Source organism: Anguilla anguilla, chromosome 5 (genome assembly GCF_013347855.1).
Source record: "Anguilla anguilla isolate fAngAng1 chromosome 5, fAngAng1.pri, whole genome shotgun sequence".
Classification (NCBI taxonomy): domain Eukaryota; kingdom Metazoa; phylum Chordata; class Actinopteri; order Anguilliformes; family Anguillidae; genus Anguilla; species Anguilla anguilla.
In genome coordinates, this window is record NC_049205.1 from 52,119,869 (window position 1) to 52,140,713 (window position 20,845).

The following is a 20,845-nucleotide window of genomic DNA, read 5'->3' on the forward strand; positions in this document are numbered from 1 at the left end:
ATCATGCTGTAGAGGGTGCTGAAGAGGGTGTGTCCATCTCCCTTGGCTTTCCTGGGCCTCAGCCCGACATACTTACCTACAATATCCTCATAGGCGTTCTCCTCTAAAGTGCCCTTAGAACTGGGGCGGGTGCGGGTTGCCGTGGAGACCATGCCATTCTCTGTGGGTGAGGAGGGGTGGGAGGAAGGCAGGCTGGTGGCATCCTCTGACTCACATGATTCCCTGTGCCCAGCCCCCAAGAGAGGAGGGAGGGATGGAAGAAGTGGAAGATGCAGACAGGGAAAGAAGGGAAAAAAGAAACGGTGAGAAAGAAAGACGATACCAGGACTTTAATACAGAGATAAACACATCTTGAGGAGGAGGGAGGGACAGAGCCCACTCTCTCTTTCACTCTGACCTGTGGAAGTATCTGCTTAAAACCACCAGTACCCTCTCTTGTACAGGAGAACCCTAAAGGAGCCCCAAACGCCCCTCACTCCTCAACCCTCCGCTAACCGTCTGCAGCTCCAGGAGCCAAGCACAGAGAGCAGAAAAAAGAATGTGTTGTATAAATGAACAGTGATCAGATTACCCAGACTGTGACATCTGCTCCAACTGGAGAGTCATTTCCTGTTTGTTTAGACCGCACGAAGAGGTGCAATTGTTCTCCTCGTGTGCACAGGACAGAGCACGCAAATATGTCTTAGTTCACCCGCCAAGGAGATCCTTCCTAAAATTAGCACAGCGACATTGTCCCTGAGCCCGCTAAAGGCTTTTTGTTGTCATACAACATATTAAGTAGATGCAAAAATAAATGATGGACCAAATTTTAATGCACCCCCCCCCCCTCCCCGAATGCAGGAGTTAAACCGGTGATCCCAAGCTAAAAGGACATTCAAGGATTCCCTCCTCACATTAAGCAAGGCTCCACCTTCAGCAACGGCGCAGAGCACTTACTGCTCTGTGGGAACCTGAAAGGAGGAAGGCACTGGAGCCACAGAGCAATATGGACATACCCCAGAGAGCCATAAAACTGTAATAGCTGAACTGCATGGGAGAAGGAATACATGGAAATCACTGATATATACCTGACTGAGAACTCTCCTTAGCATAGCATACTTCATTCCAAGACCGGCGAATGCATATTTTGTTTCTGTATAACATGTTGTAATAGTTTATGTGCTTTGTTTCCGCAGAAGGGTTACTTGTAGGCTGTTAACTCTAAACCTGGACTGCAAATCGTTTTACAGCATTGTCTTAAGCCTTCCCCTCTGCCTCCATAAAGTGTGCTTCTAGTGAATAAGAACGTTCAATAACACATAAAAGAAGGTTACACTGTCTTAAGGTGAACATAATTAGGAACAAAAATGGAGAAAGTGACAGTACATCACATGGAATAAAATCTAGTTCAGGCATTGCAGTCCTATAAACACATAATGAAATCCCCAAGATGAGTAAAATATCACAACATGGGGATAATTTTCTGGCTTCTACCACAATGTTCACAGGCAATCATATTAGGAAAGACACTTCAGGCACCTCTTTCCACAAGCACCTTATTTATATAAGCTGACAAAAAACAACTGTTATTCTGGAAGGAAACAAAGAGCTAAAACACTGAGATGAACAGCAGACTGAGTGTTGAACAAAACTCAGCCCGGACAGATATGAAGCAAAACCATATTATAATAACACGCAGTCCGCGAAGCCAGAGAGACAGTTCACACATCTTGCGCGTTATGGCAAAACTGGCCAGGAGGAAAAGCCAGTAATTCACATGCTGGAACAACATCAACAGAGTGAATGTTTGACCTGTCACCCCTTGCCCTTTGCCAAACACTCTGAGAGCCCGTTTGATATGCCTCAATGTCCAAGCTAAATAAATCATCTGCCGGCCTCAGGAACTCATAAACTAATCCATAGGCCTCCCTGTTTTCCTTTACCGCTGATAAATGTGTGTTGTTGTGCCCTGGAGCTTTATAAAGCTGCATCCCTCTTTCCCCCCATGTTGTGATTTATCCAGCCTAGCCAATTATGTGGAGCCGGCCCTGGAGACCGGATTCATGGGTTTGGGCTGTTTGAGAGTTAAAGGAGGTGAAAAGCTCCGCGTGGGGCCATAAGGCTCTCTCTCCCAGGGACGCAAGACTGGTGGAATTAGGGACAGCCATGCACCGCTAACAGGCAGCATAACTGAACCCAGCGCCATCTCTTCTTTCCCACCACGGCCAGGCCTAGCTTAAAACTCAAGGCCCCCATGCAGAGTAGGTCACCTTTTTCCGCCATTTTTTATTATTATCGCAAAGCTTGTTAAAATGACCCCCACATTCCACACTTTGCCCGCCTCAGTAAAATTATTAACTACTGACACCATTAACCAACACGCACAATAGGGTGCATTTAACAAACTCGTATCTGCAGCGTGTTAAGCATTATTTTACAAAAGTGAAAAATGTGCAATTTAGTAAACATGGGAACTTAATTCAAACACTCTTGGAGGGGAAACATTTTTTCTGCAGATTCCCAGGGCACCTCTGGATTAGAGGACCGGAAGCTTCTCTTACCTGTGTGCGCTCCCTTCCTTGCCCTGGTTTCGCATGAGGGAGGGAGCTGGGGTGGAGGGCAGAGGGGGAGGCGACTCGAGGGAGCCACTGGGGGAGGCCAGGCCGTTGCTCCTGTTGCACTCGTATTCAAAGGTGCGCTTGGGTTTGGGCAGGGGGTTGACGGGCATAGCCCGTGCCGATTCTGGGGAACTGAGGTCAGGGCTGCCAGGGCCTGCCCTCTGCTCCCGTTTTGGGGTGCTGTCCTGTCCCAGGGCAGCGGAAGCATCCCTCCCAACAGGGAACGAACCGACGCTGGCCCGTTTGCCAGCGTGTGTGCCGCTGGCGCCCCCATGCCCGGAGATGGTGAAGGCCCGCTGTCGCAGCCTGTCCGGCGCATAGCAACTGCTGGGATACAGGGGCGGGGTGTGGGAGGGGCTTTCCTTCAGAGTCTGCTCGATCTTCTGTATCCGGTTTAGGACGGCGGACGGTTCCCTGCGGGAGGAGAAGGAGCGCAGGACCAGGTCCGTTTTGCTGGGCCTCCTGTCCCGGTCCGAGGCCACCCCCTCCCCCTCCTCCTCCGTTTCCGGGTACGAGCACTCGGAGAAGGCGATGCTCGCCCTGCGCGTGGCCTTCAGGTTGAACGCCGTCTCGTTGCAGGTCGGGGACAGGGGCCCCTGGCCCTCCAGGCCGCCCAGGGACCCCCGCTTGTCCAAACACAGGCTCATCCTAGGCGGGGCCCCCCGCCGGCACTCCCATTCGGAGATGCGCTTGCGGATGGCCACGGCCTGGGAGCCGGAGACGGGGCGGGTGAGGGAGAGGCTGCGCTGGTGGAGGGCGTGGTTGGGGGCGAGGCCTGGGCAGGTCCAGCCCTGCTGACCGCCGCCTCCGCTCAGTCCATCCCCGACGGGACTGCCCTCCAGCTGGTTCTCTTTTTGCCCCGGGTCCTTTGCCTGGTCCTGCCCCTGCCCTTGCTCCGCCCCCTGCCCGTCCCCGTCCTCGTCCCCGTCCCGGGCCGGCTTGTAGACGGAGAGCCGGTTGTCCAGGCAGCTGATGCTCCGGGCCTTCAGCAGGCGGCTCTGGGAGAAGTAGTCGCTGCACAGGGTGGCGCTCTTTCCGCTCGGGTTCCTCAGGCTCCGCAGCCGGGCCTCGCTCACCCTGACGTACCCGTACCCGCCGCCGCCCCCGCCGCGCTGGCAGCACTCCTCACTGTCGCTCAGAGGGTGGGGCCGAGGGAGAGCCTTCCCCGCGGAGAGAACGGGGGGCGGAGACGCCGACTGACACCTAGAGGAAGACCAATCAGAGAGGGAGAGCCATCAGAACCTGGAGAATGGTAAATGCTAGGAGGGCTAGGAGTAAGTGCCAGGAGTGCACGAGTTCAAAAGACTCTGTTCAAAGACAGTCCAGTTTGGTTCACCGTTTTGGTGTCACAATTAATTTTTGGTAAAACAGAGAAAAAGTACCATTGCCAATGGCAACCAAGTTTTCATTTATTTCATAAAAACATTACTAAAAATTATTATCAAAACATGATAAAATCATTATCAGAAGCTTATCATTATCCAAGAACAAACAAGTTTTCACGGGCTTTCTTTCAAAAGGAAAAGCGTGCCATATTTTCAAATAATACTCAGATTATAGCCTAAGGCCATCAACATGAAATGTTTTGCCCTGTCAGAATCTGTATAGAAATGGTGTTTAAATGCTGCAGAGAGGTGGAGCCGTTCTTTCCCTAACTCTCTCCTTGTGATTATAATGGACACACAAGGGGGATGACAATGTAAATGGGCAATCATTTTCGACATGTTTCCATTACATTCAGCACACTTTATAAAGCAATGTTGGAACGCAAATGCTGGTTTTTATTGTGTGTGGTTTGTTTTTGAATTGAATTAAGGAGTGTTGAATTACATCAAATAGAAATGACCAATATAACCTGTACATGACAAATAAAGAAATGGACTGCATTTATCCATTCACATACACACTAATGGTGAAAGGCTGCCATGCAAAGTACCAATCAACTCGTTGGGAGCAATTAGGGGTTAAGGACACTTCGACGCACCCAGAGCGGGGGATCGAACCGGCAACCCTCCGACTGCCAGACAACCGCTCTTACCTCCTGAGCTATGTCGCCCCGAAACTCTACAAAGAGAATCTTTGTAGTAAGCAAACCAAATAACTGTGAACCAAAACAGTGCGTGCCGAACCGATCCGTTTAGTACTCCTACTACATACCTGTGTTTACTCTTAAGAAAAAAACAGAGCCCATTTAAAAGCCGGAAAGGTAATGGAGTTCTGGGCCTCGCATAGAGAATGCCACTCTACCCTGCAGGTAACTGTGGAGTGCTGGCCTCGCATAGAGAATGCCACTCTACCCCGCAGGTAACTGTGCTCTGACAGCTAACTGATTAATCACTGCTCAAGCTTACAGGCTGTTTACAGAGGAGCATGCTCTTTCAATTAGTGTAGTGGGAAGGCAGACCACAAAAAAAATAGCAGATTTTTTTTTTTAACCGTGCCTTGATTGTAAAACAGCTTCCCCCTGTTATTAAATAAATTAGGCAGCAGCTCGCTGCAGAGTGCTGTGGCTGTGGCAGAGGCAGTTGGTTGGCAGGGTGCTGCTGTGCCATTAAGAACAACTGTTCCAGTCTTATGAATCAGCTATTAGGGAAACGTCTGTGCTGTATCGCTAACTTACTACGCTAACTGCAGGCGTGCTGTAATGAATTTCCCCTGTTGACATCACCAGCTCAAAACTGGCGAGGTTTCAGCTTTCGTAACGATACAGGCTTCGATGTAGCAGAGTTTAAGCCGGATCCCAATCAGACCGACGGTATCTACCTCAAGTCATGATTAGAATTTTGGCTGCAGAACCATTTTTCCAGCTCGCAACAGACAAAGGACCTGCTGACCACTGCCCCCTTTAGTCTTTCTGACTTATCTCCCAGGTCTTTATCGCACTGATAAAAGTCAAACATGCACGGAAAAGGTTGTAATCCCAAAATGGAGTCCACGAACACTTCCGAGGAGGCGGGAGTCACGGCGCGCGCTCACGCTGCTTTGGTGCGTCTCCCTCCACGCAACTACCGTCGTCCATCTTGTGGAAACTCAACGGCACACTTCCATAACGCTCTGTGGCTTCAGCATCAGCCCACTTTCCGACAGGCCGCGGCTCTCCCTCCTGAAATTCAATTAGGCCTAAATGGAAACACCTGCAAAATGGCCTCGCGTGCATTTAATGCAAAGGCGTAGAGATCACTTGAGTGTGGGAGAAACTAGTAACAGGGTGCATGGATGTTAATGAGTTCAGTTCTCCGAGTACCAACCTAATTGCTGTTTTCTGCAGCCAAGTGCTTTCAGATTGACCCAAACTGCTCCTAACCCCTGTGCAACATCACAATTACTCTTAATCACATGCTTTATAATGGTCTGATTCCATTCCGTACCAGTGCTATGGTCATTATTTTTATGTTCTTTGATGCTCTTTGTTTTGTTTTGTCTTTTGAGTCCATGAGACTCACTCACCAAATTGGTTGGGAACTACAAAGTAACCTTTCCATTAGGAGCAAGGCTTTCACAAATGAAGTAACAACATTGTTCATTGATGTTTTTTCAGTTATTGGTGCAGTTTTCTTGTTTTGTTTTTTTGTTAGTTTTTTTCTAAAACCGCAATTTGAGATTGGAATGCCACAAGCCAAATTAAACACAGGCATTACGGTCATTAATTAAGTCCATTAGATTTATGCACCAAAGGAAGCAGAGGGCAAAACCCCTCTCACGCAAGCTCTGAAAATCAGCGCACACCAAGAGCATCTTTTTTTCCATAAAGCGGCAGTCACACTAGACTGAAAAGGCCGTTGTGAGCTCAGTGTTGTGGTCAGACCCTGTGCATGTGGACTGCTCATTAAATGGACTCATTCGTCACTGATGGCCACTGGACTCCGGGTGAGTGCACGTGCAGAGCCAACAAGCATGGTTAAAAATGTTTCCCTCTAAGAAGGGGCCAATCACAACAAGCACACAAGCCGAAGAACAGATTTAATTTTTGAATTTGAACAACTATGTAACTAGTGTCAGGGCACAACATACAAACCCAACCAAAAAAGAAAAGCAAACAACAAAAATATCAAGACGAAACATAAACAATTTAAAAATAAAAATGGTTAACACTATCAGGAGTCACCCAAAGGCATCTGCAAATAATAATCTGAGAAAGAGGAATAATTTCAAGATTCAGAACATAACAGACCTCATCAGGCAGTTCTTTCAGTGTCACCTGAAATGTCTGCTCAGGGTGCATGCAATAAATAAACTAGTGCATAATATGGATGTATTTCAAATTATTACCACAACCCTGCACAACACATCAATCTGGCTCCCTCTCCACACTTAATTTTTATGGTTTAAGCCAAACCTGAATTCAATCTGCTACAGAAATAACAGACAAGAACATGTTTAAAAATACACCCCCCCCCCTCCTCCCTCCTCCCTCCTCCCTCCTCCCTCCTCCCAGGCACGCCTCAACCATGATGACTCCAGCAGCCATGGATCGCGTCTGGCCGACACAGGCTTTCAGCTCCCGCGAGTTCCTCTTTACACCAAAAGAAAACACCGAACCAGGCTGTGTCCGGCTCGCATCGGAGCGCCGCGAGCTGTGGTTCTCCGGGCCGGGCCAGGAAAAACAACACCGGGTCCTGCACCGTGGAATTCCAGATGCGAAGGCCACACACTGACCATGCGGAGATAGCCAATCACAGCGCAGGACTCTTCAAGGGGTTTGTGGGTAATTCAGCCACAGGCTGTTTCCTGCTCAGAGACCACGCCAATTTAGACATAGAGGTGGTGGGGTTCTGGTAACCTGGATCAAAGAGGTAGAAATCCCAATAAGGAGCCCCAATTAACATCCCCTCCAGGGCATTCTAATTCCCCTAACCTGGACCAACACCCTCTACCCATTTCCCTTCTCTTCCTTTAACAGCAATATGTCCTGCTTTACAGACTGTGAAAGGAGCTTTGCTCTTTGAGGAATTTTGCAATGAATTAAATGAGCTGGTTGAAAGGAATCCCTCAACAGGGGATGTGAGTGATTAACCAACAGCTCCTTTTTAATGTGGAAGAGATGTTTGGGGTTTTTTACCATGGAACCACCATCATTTCTTTCATGCAAGGTTTGAAGTCTCCTTTTTTATTTCCCTGACACGACAGGGCCCTGGAACTGGTCAAGTGATTGGGAAAACAGCTTGGATTCAATCAATATTTTCCCTTAAATTTAACTGCAGATCATTTAAAGAATAAACTTCTTATTCCACAAAACAGTTTGTTAATCCTGTTGGTTCATTTGAAATTACAAGGTAAATCCAAATGTTGACTGAATTGAAGCTAATATCTCCTCTGTCGGCACACAGGGAACTCGATGCTGAGGAGAGCAAGAGAAAACTGGTTTACAACTGGAATGGTCAGAAATGTGATAATCATCGGATTTCTGGGAGCCGCCCTGGTCTTCCTGGCCACGCCGCCCATGCTATCTGCACAGATGTAACACTTCCAGTTTCATCACCGCTTAATCTCTTTTCATTTAATTCACTTCCAGGCAGCAACGGCCCCTTTCCTGTTTTTCATGGGGGAAAAAAATCATTTGAAGCCTACAGAGAAGCCAAGGGCAAAACGGTATCTGGCTCATTAAACAACCCACACGTGACTGAGGAGAGCTGCTGATTGCGGAGATGATTAAAAGGGGGATTTTTCTGCACTGTTATCCTCAGGTGCTGGAGCCAGAAAAAGGCTTTTGCCTCCTTTGGTTTTCGCTCCATACTTCAGTTCTTTGCTAGAAAGCCAGAGGGGGAAGGCTAATTTGTTTAGGAATACAAGCTGTGCATATTCCTGAAATGGAAACTGAATTAAGAGTTTCTAAAACCCCAAGCCTTGCATAGTCTTCATCTTGAGTCAGTGTTTCCCTTTCCGTAAGCAGGCAACTACAATCTCTCCATCCGATAAGTAAAACAAGCTCCAGTCCAGGCAAGGACAGGGCTTATGTCTCAATGGGGCCCTTCTCCAGAATAAAACAGCCAATTTATAGAATCCTCCATGTCCTTCCCTCTGCCTGGGAGTGGAAAGTGCCTAAGAAAGCATGTACTGTATTCCACACTAAACTGCTAATGGTGCATGATGGGTATTTGTTAATAGCATACTGCAAGCGTGTGGACAAGAGCTCGCCTAATATGGAGAAACAGATGACAGAGACTGAGGATCGTGTATCACGATTTCTGGTGACGCAATTTCCCAGCTTGGCAGAGGGATCAAAATACAAATCCACCGAAGAGACCACAAAAATCGGGCAACACAATGCCCTGATTCACCCCTGCAGCTTCCAAACATTCCTGTTTGCTTAATGCTTACTTATACAGCTTTGTCAGAGCTGGATAGGATCTTCAAAAGACATTTCACAACTGTAAAAATGACTGCAAAAACAAGCAGCCCACAGCATATCAAGTCACACTATTATGATTATGATTATAAGCCCCAAAATCACTCACCTTTCCGGAATGTCCTGAGGCGTCTTACTCGTTGTGGCTCGGGGGGCAGCCTTGGAGCTCTTGTTGGCTGTCATTCTCCCCTCTACCATCAGTCGTCCAGCACGCCTGATGTAAAAGCAAAAAACAAGCAATGAGACTACGGACTTACTGTTAATAAAGCCATCAGCCATCAGCTAAAATGACCAGGAGTCCAAAGGGATGGGGCACAATTAATATTGTTTTTCCAGGGGTAGAGGGGGCTTAAGTCAGCCAGGGGTGCCTGCATATTGCTGCAGTACTTCTAATGGCATGTCAGTGCTACAAGTACAGTTTTTAAATAGCAGGATAAATTGTACAGTAACTTCCATCCCAGTCTGTAAGCATGTTTGACCTCCAGCATCCCTTTGGGCCCATTAATTAAAGTGTGGCTCCATCTTCAAAAAACATAAAAAGCAGATATCCCACTGCAACACATGCAGGCCAGCTACTGGTACATGTCAGAAGCAAGATGACGAGCATTTTATAGCCAACTTCAGATGGCTCTGGAATCATTTTATAATATTCAAATTACATTTGCATTGTACATTTTGGAAAATCATCAGCAATAAACAGCCCCGCCACATTTTTGTCTTATAAACAAAATGCAGTACATCAAGTACAAACCAAATTAAACCCTTGTGTGTGTCTCTTACACATAGCAGGTCAACATAATGAGAAAAAAAGCAATGGCACAAGAGTTTGTTTTAACATGTTTACATTTTAATGAGAGCTTTGGATTGTTGGAGTAAATAGGTTAAATCTGGTCCGTAAATATTGAGCCAAAACAATGAAAAATATGGACCTTAATCCCAACAATTTGAGTGTCACACAAGTTGTCAGATGCATGGCTTCACGGAATTCTAAACAGCGACCGTGAGCATAAAGGAAAGGCAAAAGACCAGGGAGGGGTTTTTAACACTAACTCCAGGCAGCACTTTCAGCCCTTCTGATTCCAAAGACATTGCCATGAGCGAGTCATATAAAGAGCATGAAATGAACTAAGAGGCCATTCCAGTAATTATAGTTTTAAACCAAAAAAATGAGGGATAATTTTCCAGACAAGGCAGGAGGCAGGAGGGCCCAACCACAAAATCCAAGCCCAAAGTTAAATTAAATGTATTAATTGCAATGTACGGTGGAGTATTTTTCAAAAAAGCTATACTGAATAGCTTTTTCTGGTTAAACTGAGGTCTCAAAGCATCACCTAGCAGACCTATTAGTTGCTGGAGGAATCCCCACAATTTTTGTTTATAAAAGTAGTTATAAGGGCTGAAATTGCAGGGCTGTCATTTTCAGGAGGTAAAACATGAAATTTACCCTTCACAATCACATAAATCATACTACATTTTTACCATTAAGGGGAAACAGAACAGTGGACCCCCTGCTTTATGTGCTAGACTGATGTGAAGCAGTGCTAAATAAATGGCTCCTTAGCCTTGTGTTAACCTTCTGATAAGCAAAGAGAGCATCACTGCTTTGAAGCACTGCAATGCTTCTCTTCATTATTTCATGATATAGGAGTTTTACCAGCTGCATTACAGACTAGAGAATTTTGTGTTCTAGGGGCCCAAGTGAAATCATTTTAGGTTTCACTCCTCCATTGGTCAATGTTTTTAAAAAATGTGTTTAAAAGATGGAAACCATTTGTAACCATTTTTAGACTTCCACTGGTACCCACCACGCAAGAAATCATTGGTTTATGCCAGATGATGATTTATGCTTTGTCTCCAGCCATCCAGTCAGACCATCCACAACACACACAGTCCAGTGTCCTGAATGTATATCATAAGTCCTTACTAAAAACCAGCCAATCAGGATCCACTCCGTAACTTCCTCCCACTTTCCAAGATGTCTTCATAAACAACCCCTTGTCCTCTCAGGTCCATGTGCTTTTCCAATCTGTTTTGTTCTGCCTGTCCAAGCCAAGGAGCGTCTGCTCCCACACAGAAATGTGGGAAATATGAAGCCTCTGAACCAAATGTCTCTCAAACTCCCTCCCCTTCCTTCATTTTTCTTAGACAAAAATAAATGCGTACGTCCGAGAAGCATATTTTGTTTATGAGCAGGTCAGCACAAATCTCTGAGAGATCAGGGAAGCCAGAGGGTGGGTCGGGGGGCATAAACGCTGCCTGTTTACAGGAAGTCGATGCCTGAAGGAACGGGCTAACGACCAGCGAAGCCGCGTGCCATGGAGACAGATGGAGGAGGAGAGGAGATTGCATTCCTCCTGTCAGCCATTTCCTGTTTCTGAGGACCACGACGACATAGATCTTCATTTAAGTCCAATGTCAGGAACGCACTGCTCTGCCAGCCTCTTTCCTTGCCCGTCCTCTACTTTTCTCCAATTCTTTTTTTTTTTTAAAGCAGGGAGGAGAGTCAAATTGTTCACAGCTGGAGATCAAACTCTTTCAAACTTTTCCCAGCATCACTGTCATTTCACATAAAAGAGAAAGGGTCTGGCCTCTGTAATCACGGGAGGAAGTACTTTTCATTCTCACATACCCATCTCTACTGAACTTGAGCGGATGTTCAGGGGAGATGAGTACGTATATGGTTTGCCGCCAGTCAATCAATACTTTGATGAATAGCAAGTACGAAAGAAATAGTAATACTGTATAGCAAAATATATATTTTTTTCTTACATGAACCCATCAACTGTTCTCATGTCCAGAAATCAAATGTAGGTTGAGATGGAAAATGACCACAGATGCTGGTGCTCCGACCAGATGAATTATTCACGGGATCCTGGGTTTTTTCCAGTATGGTGAATATTTTTACCGAGTCGCTGAAAGATTGCACAGCTGCAAAAATACCCAGCTCCTCTCCACGCTTGCAAAAAATTAAAAAAAACTGACAAGAAAATCTAAATCTGTCACAAAACTTGGAAGGCAAAAGTGTGTTTCAAAACAACAACAACAAGCAAAGGACAGATAATCCCAGCATCTGCATTCAGTCCAGATTAGTGTTGTTTATCAGTTCAGAAAATTAGTTTCCTGATGTTATGACACCACAGTCACTGCTGCTTTTTCAACGTTGTCTAATTTAACAGAGAAAAGAGTGTTTGCGTGAGATAGCTTGTCTGTATGTGTGTGTGTGTTTGCGCATTCACTAAAAATTTCCTTTTAATGAAGTGTGAAAGCGATGGTTATGACATCACTGTGGAATACAGAATTATGTTGATTCATCCCAAAAGAAGTCTGTTTTTCATACTGAAGGATTTATCCCATTGGCTTTCCCAAACAGAGTTTAGCCCCCACAATGATTTTAATCTGGCCCAGGGACCCTGACGGTCACAAGCCAAGAATGCCTTAAATCTCAATGGGCTAGAAGTGGCGAGCAGAATCCTGATGCAACATGAGTGTGCACGGAGAGCTTGGCAGGCAGATTGGTGACAGAAGAGATCTGGAAACTGCGTTCTTTTTCTGGCTGTTGCCACACACCAAGTTCAGTCATGCTGATTTTACACCGCAACAGAATCCACCTGGACAGTCGTGCATACCTGTGTGAGTTCAAGTGAAACAACTCTGTGCCCCATCAATAATCACTGCTGTAGGGGAGAAGGAAATGATGCTAATTTATTATTGGTTCCAAATGCTGCTTTTTGCTGACGCTGGCCCTTACCTACTCATGTGAGTTTATGCAGGAGACAGCAAAGAGTGTCCAGAAAAACAACAACTCATTCCCAAATGATTGTTTAAAAGCAGTTTTAATAGTTTATGGAATTTAAACAATTAACTGTAATCACTCAGAAAAGGGAAATAAGGAAAGCAAAACAGATGTTGGGGATATAAACTGCAGTTCCAGAGGGGACGCTGTCAGGACATTATATGGGTTTTGGCAGCATGGTTTACAGACATGCAGGTCTATAAGCACACACACACAAGCACACACGCAGGCACACACACACAGGCACACACGCATGGTTTACAGACATGCAGGTCTATAAGCACACACACACAAGCACACACGCAGGCACACACACGCAGGCACACACACACAGGCACACACACACAAGCACACACGTAGGCACACACACAGGCACACACGCAGGCACACACATAAGCACACACGCAGGCAGACACACACAGGCACACATGCAGGCACACACACACACAGGCACACACGCAGGCATACACGCAGGCACACACGCAGGCACACACACACAGGCACACACATAAGCACACACGCAGGCAGACACACACAGGCACACATGCAGGCATACACGCAGGCACACACGCAGGCACACACACACAGGCACACACATAAGCACACACGCAGGCAGACACACACAGGCACACACAGGCACACACACAGGCACAGGGATACCCAAGCCACAAAAAAATGTGGATGTGCAAACCCAGAAATAGTGCATTCCATAATTTAACAGTCTGGTTAGGGCTGACAAGACTGTGTGGATTTTCACAAATGATCAAACCTTAACAATGTGCTTTCACAGCTCGGTTCAAATTCTTCATTCAGATGTGAATGTGATGTAGACCCCTGGACAAATTTTTAAACAAAAGATCCATCAGGATTTTTTTAAAACAATCGTCATAGAATTATGCATATACTATATAATTGTAACAGAAGAATTAAGAAAAAGAAGAATGAAGAAATAATCAGCAATTCTAAGAAATCTCACATGGCTTCAAACACAAAAAAGAGAAAATATATTTTCTAATGAAACTATATTCGTAAAGGAGATGAGGATCGCATGTTACATGGAAAACCATCTCCTTATGCACAAGAATGCGAGAGATCATTGCGTCATTAATTTCTAGACCTTCATTACACCCCAGCAGGTGAAAACCAGAAGAGCATTTAAACATAATCACTCAGGCTCGTGGAGAACATGCTTTCTGCCTGCACGGCGTAAAAGCCCGTTTGCTGCATTAAGAGTTGCCTCTCTGGAACACGTGCCTCAAACAGAAGCTGTAATAATATGGCTTTTACAGTTAGCAAACTACACTGAGCTTCTCTAAAGAGAATAGTTTTCATACATACGGGACCACAGGGCTGATTTCAGATAGCGAGTGGCATGCTCACCTACCCATTCTCTCTCTCTCTCTCTCTCTCTCTCTCTCTCTCTCACACACACATTCTCGAGGGATTCATATATCTGAGATTCTACTGTAGAAGACACTGTACCATTTACAATTTGACTGCTACCAAAAAATCAGCAGGGATTAGAATCTTCAAAGTCAGCAGTGTTTTGCTAACCACTTTCAGTTATCCGTACTTTGCCTCGAACCATCCACATCCAGCACAAATATAATTTGTGGGAAAGAACATGTGTAAGGGAGCCTAGAAGTAGCATCTAGCTTACTTGCTTGGGTAGCTAGCCAACAGCCCAGTATTGTTTTGTTTTTTTCCAGACTATTAGCAATGAACTCAGAAAGAGTGGAAGTTAGTAAAACGTTGACGGAGCTGCCTGGTCCCACAGCACCTGCAGTGTCTGATTGTGGCCAGAGTTTACATTAGCACTGCTCATACAAACCAATTCTCAAATGCAGTTACACATAATGGATAGTCCTTCAGATCATCTAGACAATTCATTTTGATTATACTTAATGATTAATGACATGTCAGCGTTAGTTCACTGGCATTTTCATTTGTTTATACAGCACCTGTTTTAAGCCACACCCACCCATTTATATCCAAATACAGGTACAGATCATTTTGTTTGGCTGAACAAACACAGATATAAACCGTGCTGTATTTTATACCCATCATGTCCAGCATGAGCTTGAACTAGAGAATTCCCATCTAATGCTTGTAAAGCCAGTCTCCATGTTTTTCACAGCAAGGATTGTTTTCATGTTTTAATGTTAGGAGAAAATCCAAAAGTAACTTCCACAGGAGGATAATACAAAGCTGAATAAGGATATTATGATTTTCTATATAACCTTTATTTATCCAGAGGAGTCCCACTGAAATAAAAACATCTCATTCAAGGGAGTTCTGGCCAAGATCTGAATGGTCTTTCATTACAATGCAGTCCCTAGCTACAGCTTTAACTGTGATTAATGGCATGCATTGAATGAGCCTTATCTGACTTCAGAGCACTTTCCTACTATATTTTACTTCTAAAGATACATAATATAGGATGTAAAGAATTTAGGATAATACATGCTACAGAAGGGATCCAAATCCATTTAAGATGTGACAAGAGCTTGTTATGTAATAGATAATGTCCTAAGCCATGTCCTGTCTAGAATATAAAATACAGAATAGATATTTAACTGTGTTCAATGAAGCTAAGGTTTGAAAGATGAAGAACCTGAGGACAACAGAATTCTATTCTGAAACCCTCTACAATACAGGACAACACTTACAGACCTGTACGCACACAGGGAAATATCTTAAATTTTCAGTAATAACATTTTCAAAAAACATAAGCACTTTGTTTTTTTTTAGATTATAGCGTTCTATGATATGATATATGACTCTTTGAGATTCATATCTTGTGATAAAGGTTGTGTTTTTGCAGTGATACTAACTAGCTACAGAAAACACAATGCTTTAATTCCAGCTTGAGTTCTTTCATCTCTAATCTGATCGAAAGAGAAGTTTGCCAGAGGGAAACTTTTCAAAGTACAGATAGTGGCCTTCAAAGCCCATAGCTAATATTTAAGCTGCAGTACTGCTGTAAATTAAGTATCTATCAGTACACTTAATTGGGATGGAGATAGCTTTGATTAAAAGAATTTTAGAAAGCACAACATATCATGTTTGAAAGACTCATTTATTGATGAACATTATGTGTACAGTATATACCATGTGGCTTTCTTGACACAATCGGCCTTGTCAGACTGAATTAAAGATGAAAATTAATGAAGGAAATACTTAAAAGGTTGCTGAAAGACGTTTTTGTGTTTGGCTCACTCACTTTTCAATTAAACAGGTCTCCACCATGATGTCTATAAGACACTGACATCGTATTGACCAGTAGCTTTATTAGGTACCTCCCATGGACCCTTAAGTAAAAGAACAATAAATGTTTCACAGTCATCTTCTGACAAACACGTCAAACATAGCACTAATGGTAAATGTGTTCATTATTTTTTTTAAACAGTGCAGGTCTCCTCTGAGGAAGGCCTGTGTCACTGTGTTTTATCGCACGCCTGCACTATGCAGTAAGGACCCAGCCAAGTTAGTTTCATTCATTCACACACCCTGGCAGCCTTGAGGGGTTTTAGTAATGGGGCTCAGGTTAAGGCGAGGGCCGCTCTCCCTGAGCCTGACTAATGAGCCATAACCTGAGAGAAAAGCACCACAACAAACAGGCCCTCAGTCCAAGACCAATGGATCCCCAACGTGGAGGAATACTACAGCAGACAAGGAAATCCTTCACATTACAATAATATTAAAACCTTTTATTTATAAAATGCTTTTCCCAAAGTTGAAGTCAACCCACAGGTCTATGCAAAACCATGGGAGTGACAATGACCTCATCTATGATTTCTGCATAGAAAATAATAACAAAATCTAGGTGATCACGCTCACACACCCATATCTACTAAGGAAACCACATGCCTCGGCCTGCCTTGTACAGAAGAGAATAATCACATTGTGGTGAAACCCTTTTGATTTTATTTTTATTTATTTATTTTTTGTGAACTTGTATTTCATACTGTGTTCTATTTTTTTTTTTTTTTTTTTGTATTCTGCTAACTGCATGTTTTAATGAGCCAGGTGTTCTCAGAGCCCTGAATGTGTAGCATACCGTATACCGGAGAGACCAGAAAGTGCTTTGTTCTCAGAGCCCTTGAGAAGGTGGCTGTTACAAAGCTAGTTCTATCACTGGGCAAAAACACGTTATCAGAATGAGCCCATCCCCCCCCCCCCCCACTTCTCCTTCAGTATGTGACATGGAATGGAATGTACACAGTTCAGCCTAATGCTAGGGGTGCCTGGCCTTCACCACCCCTCACAGACAGAGTCCCTGACCAACAAACTACTGTCAGCAATCCACTGTTTGCCCTGTCCGTCACGCTGTGCATTCAACACTCTGGGGAATGTTCGGAGGACCTGCTTAATATGCCAGAGGAGGGTTTGCAGCAGTCAGCAAGCGACAGCAACCAAAAATACCACTGTTAATGAACTGCATTCTCCCGAGGAAGCTTACAAAACAGTTAATTAATTAAGTACATAAATAAACAAACATAATTTCTCAGAGGCTGTGCTCCTAATTTGGCAGCAATGTGACAAGCCAGACGCACTGAGGTCTAGAAACAGACTCCCTGTTGTAATCCTGTCTGCTGCATCAAGGTCGCCAGACTGGAAGATAAATTCTTTACCGTTGAAATTATATGGGAAAAAAAACTCAAGGGGGAAGTTTCAGATGGACAATGTAAGGTAGATGTGGAATTTCAGAAGAAGGCACAAGGGAAAATTGGGAAATATTTTGTATGAGACTCAATTAATGATGGGTGATTTTGTCGTAATGTTTTGGTGTGATAAAAAAAAAAAAACCAAGCATCTGGAAACGATGGCCGCACCTCTCATTTCAAGCAAGACGGCGGGACCTCCTACTTGCCAGGTCATCCCACATTTTCTGCTGATCAGCACCACCGACGGTTTTCTAAAACCACCACGGAACTTGATTATGGCCAAAAGTAGAAGAGAGAATGAAACCTCTGCAAATTCTCAACGCTTTCCAGACTCTGCAAACCATCGGGGAGACAGGACTGAATGGGAGAGTCTATTTATGGGAGATTCCCTGCACGTTTAAAAAACAAAAAAAAAACAAAGAACAAAAAAGTAATTTTCTCCCGTGGCAGTACGGCATGTAGGTTTTGGATTATTGTTCAAAATCAAACATGTCAGACGCAAGCCCGCAAGCGCAGGAGTCGGATTACTGCATAAATACTGCAGGCGTGGGGAATGAGGGCCTTCTCAAGACACACCGCTCCTAACACAACATCATATGGTCTCCATAAAAGGCTTTACAAGGGGACTGTGTGCACAGTTCATATATACAGTATGGCGCATGTATGCACTAAGCGCACTGCCGTTGGGCTACGGAATGTGAAACATGCTTGTTGAAAACAGACATTTACTATGCATATTTTTAAATACTCTTCCTCCTGAGTGAAGCTCCTGTTCCTAATTAGCCTCTCATCCACGGCTTGACGAACAAAATCAAGTCTGCTCTTTGAAGACAATTAAGACAGAGGGCTTGCATTCTCAGACTGACTTGCTTCAAGTGCTGAGAGAACATCACTGTTTTATTATGCAGGAGAAGAAACAAAAAACAATTTATTTGATCTGATAATGAAGTTCATTTTAATGGCAATTTACTCATTCCAGCATAACTGTCCCACTTCCTGTGGAGCTCAGTTCTGGCACTGAAGTCCATCAATCAGGGACAGCGCCTGCTGTCTCATACCCTCCAGTAGGGTGTATGTTGCAAAAGGGCTTTTAACTACGCAAAAGTATAAAACTACAAAAAATCACTCTGAACATTCTGTATTACACTCTTGTTCCCACAGCTGGTTATGTTGTATAAACTTCCCCTATTTTGATAAAAACATTGGACTTGTCTCTTAGTGAATATGGAGATTACTACTCATTGTAACATGTATGGATTTACCAGAAACAGCAGTGCTGGCGAGGCTGTAACTGTGGAGGTGTTAGTCGTCTCTTGGTGTGTAGCTGGGAATTTTTCACTGTGTTCAATAGGGTCCCGTGATAAGTAACTGTTGATGTCCCATTTTGGCCCACTAAAACTGAGAGACACTCTGCCTCACACTGTTCACACCAGCTGCACAATTCCAGCACGCATAACCACAATTCCCCATACTCATGTCATGCTCCAGATGGACTCAATTCCTTCAGCTATTCTCTCTCACTCTCTCTCTCTGTCTCTCCATACCTCTCTCTCATGCAGCCAGCACAAAGTTACTCTGTGACCTGAGGAGACTGCATGTGTCTGTCAAGGCCAGCCCTCCCACCTCCTGCCACCCCCAAAACAAAGTAGGGGGTCAGTAATGTGTGTCACCTTGACAAAGTATCAACACACACTCTTTACTCTCAAGCATATCTGAAATATTGTGTGTATTTGCACCTCCCACAGGCAGCACCTGCACCAGCTGTTCCAGGGATTTCATGTGACTGATGCTACGGTCAGGTTGACCAAGGATCTGTAATTTCACATCACTGTCAAATAAATGTTACTGCAAGGTGCATAACTGTGGTCAAAAGAAACACATACGAGTTAAGAAATGATTATTCTCCTTAATTCTCCAAATTAAGCCTGCTGCCTGTTTCAAGAAATGAAGGTAATTCAGCAAGGTAATGAAATCATGAGCCAGTGAAGGACACACAGAACTCTAGCGCTGCTAGGACTGCAGAGAGAGTGACACGAACACGTTGAGCGTAAGGCATCTGGAATGTAAGCCTGGGCAGCCCCCCAACAGGACGCCTAACACAGCCCCTGGCCAACCGCATGCTAGCGCTAACAGCAAGGCACCTGCAGGTTACACCGCGCAACGCTTTCTCAGAAGGACCGGTGCTTCAGAAAAGAGTGGCACACTCCTGCTGGCCTGATATTTCATATTCAGGCTTTTCGCACTTACGCTGTGAGGAGGCTACGGTGCAGGCTGGCAGGCTTCGCAGTCAGAGCTTAATATGGACATGGGAGCGCCGTCCTCCCATCAGCACATCAAACACCCATCTGGCCCCTTGCAGATAAGGGCGGGGCAGGAAATGTTTGAGTGACCTCGGTCCCGCTGCGCTCAGGGGGTGGGACCGGGATGGGGGGGTTGGGGCTTGTGCGGGTGGTGGAGGACTGAACCTGGGGTGATTCACCTCCCAGGGGAACAGGAGAGTCCCTGTGATTCACTAATTGGCAGAAAGTCTGGGGAAAGGGGGGTGATGAGAGGAGATAAGATAGGAGGTTGAGAAATGGAAACGCTTCCAGAGCATTCTTTTTTTTGAAGAATTATCCCGCTTTTTTGCCCAAATCTGTGAAAACTTTGTGGAAAAAAACTGTATGAAATCAACTGCCATCTGCACTCATCCTATACACTTTTTGGCAAACCTGAGACAACTTTATTGCTTAAAACCCACGCAATACTACAAGAGAGATTTTTGGCAGGGACATACTATATCTCTCACTGGCCACAACTGATATCCTGTGGGCACTTGATGCATCTGTAGGAGGATCTAATGCAGTTGTAATCAAGGAGCCCTGGCATTACTAAAACCAACCCACCCCCTGGTGAGACAGGTCCAGTAAATATAAACAGCCGATTCACTCTCACTGAATGGGTGAAATTTCCCATTCAAGCCCGAAATATTCCAGACACTTCTGAGCCCACTATGGGAGAGTGGGGGACGGGGGTGACGGGGGGACGGGGGCAGGGGGGGACGGGGGTATAGTCAGGCTACTCATGGGCCACACCAACGGGGAACTGGCACACACACCCATGTCAAATGATAGATGTACTAACTTTCAGGGGAGCTGCTGGGAACCCAGGGAAAAGACGACTGAGTGAGCTTTGGCTGGAGAAATCCGGGCAAGAAATACCAATTTTCCAAGTGTACCAAAATGATGCATTTCAGTTTCATAGCAACTGAAGGTTCCGAATAAAAAAAAGGGTGAACGGTAACGAATTGAGGTGGTGTTCATTTCCACAAATAATATTTCCCTTTCAAGCTCTCTGTTCGGCTTCTCATCCCTCAATAAATTTCAGTCCACAGACAGCATGTGGCTAATCCTTTGCTTTCTACTGGTCTGTTCTCAGTGGGGGGTGTGGCATGTACAGAAAT

At 44.9% G+C, this 20,845-nt stretch overlaps 1 protein-coding gene across 2 annotated transcripts in view; it reads right to left on the minus strand.

Annotated features, from left to right (window-relative positions):
• Positions 1-20,845, minus strand: part of dennd2b (DENN domain containing 2B) — a 58,511-nt gene that overhangs the window by 28,132 nt on the left and 9,534 nt on the right. For both annotated transcript variants that reach the window (XM_035419713.1, XM_035419714.1), the window contains exons 2-4: positions 9,053-9,157; positions 2,541-3,800; positions 77-222 (exon numbers count right to left, since the gene is read on the minus strand). In XM_035419713.1, coding sequence (XP_035275604.1) covers positions 77-222; positions 2,541-3,800; positions 9,053-9,141 — 1,495 coding nt within the window. In that variant the 5' untranslated portion in view covers positions 9,142-9,157. The remainder of the gene's footprint in view (positions 1-76; positions 223-2,540; positions 3,801-9,052; positions 9,158-20,845) is intronic.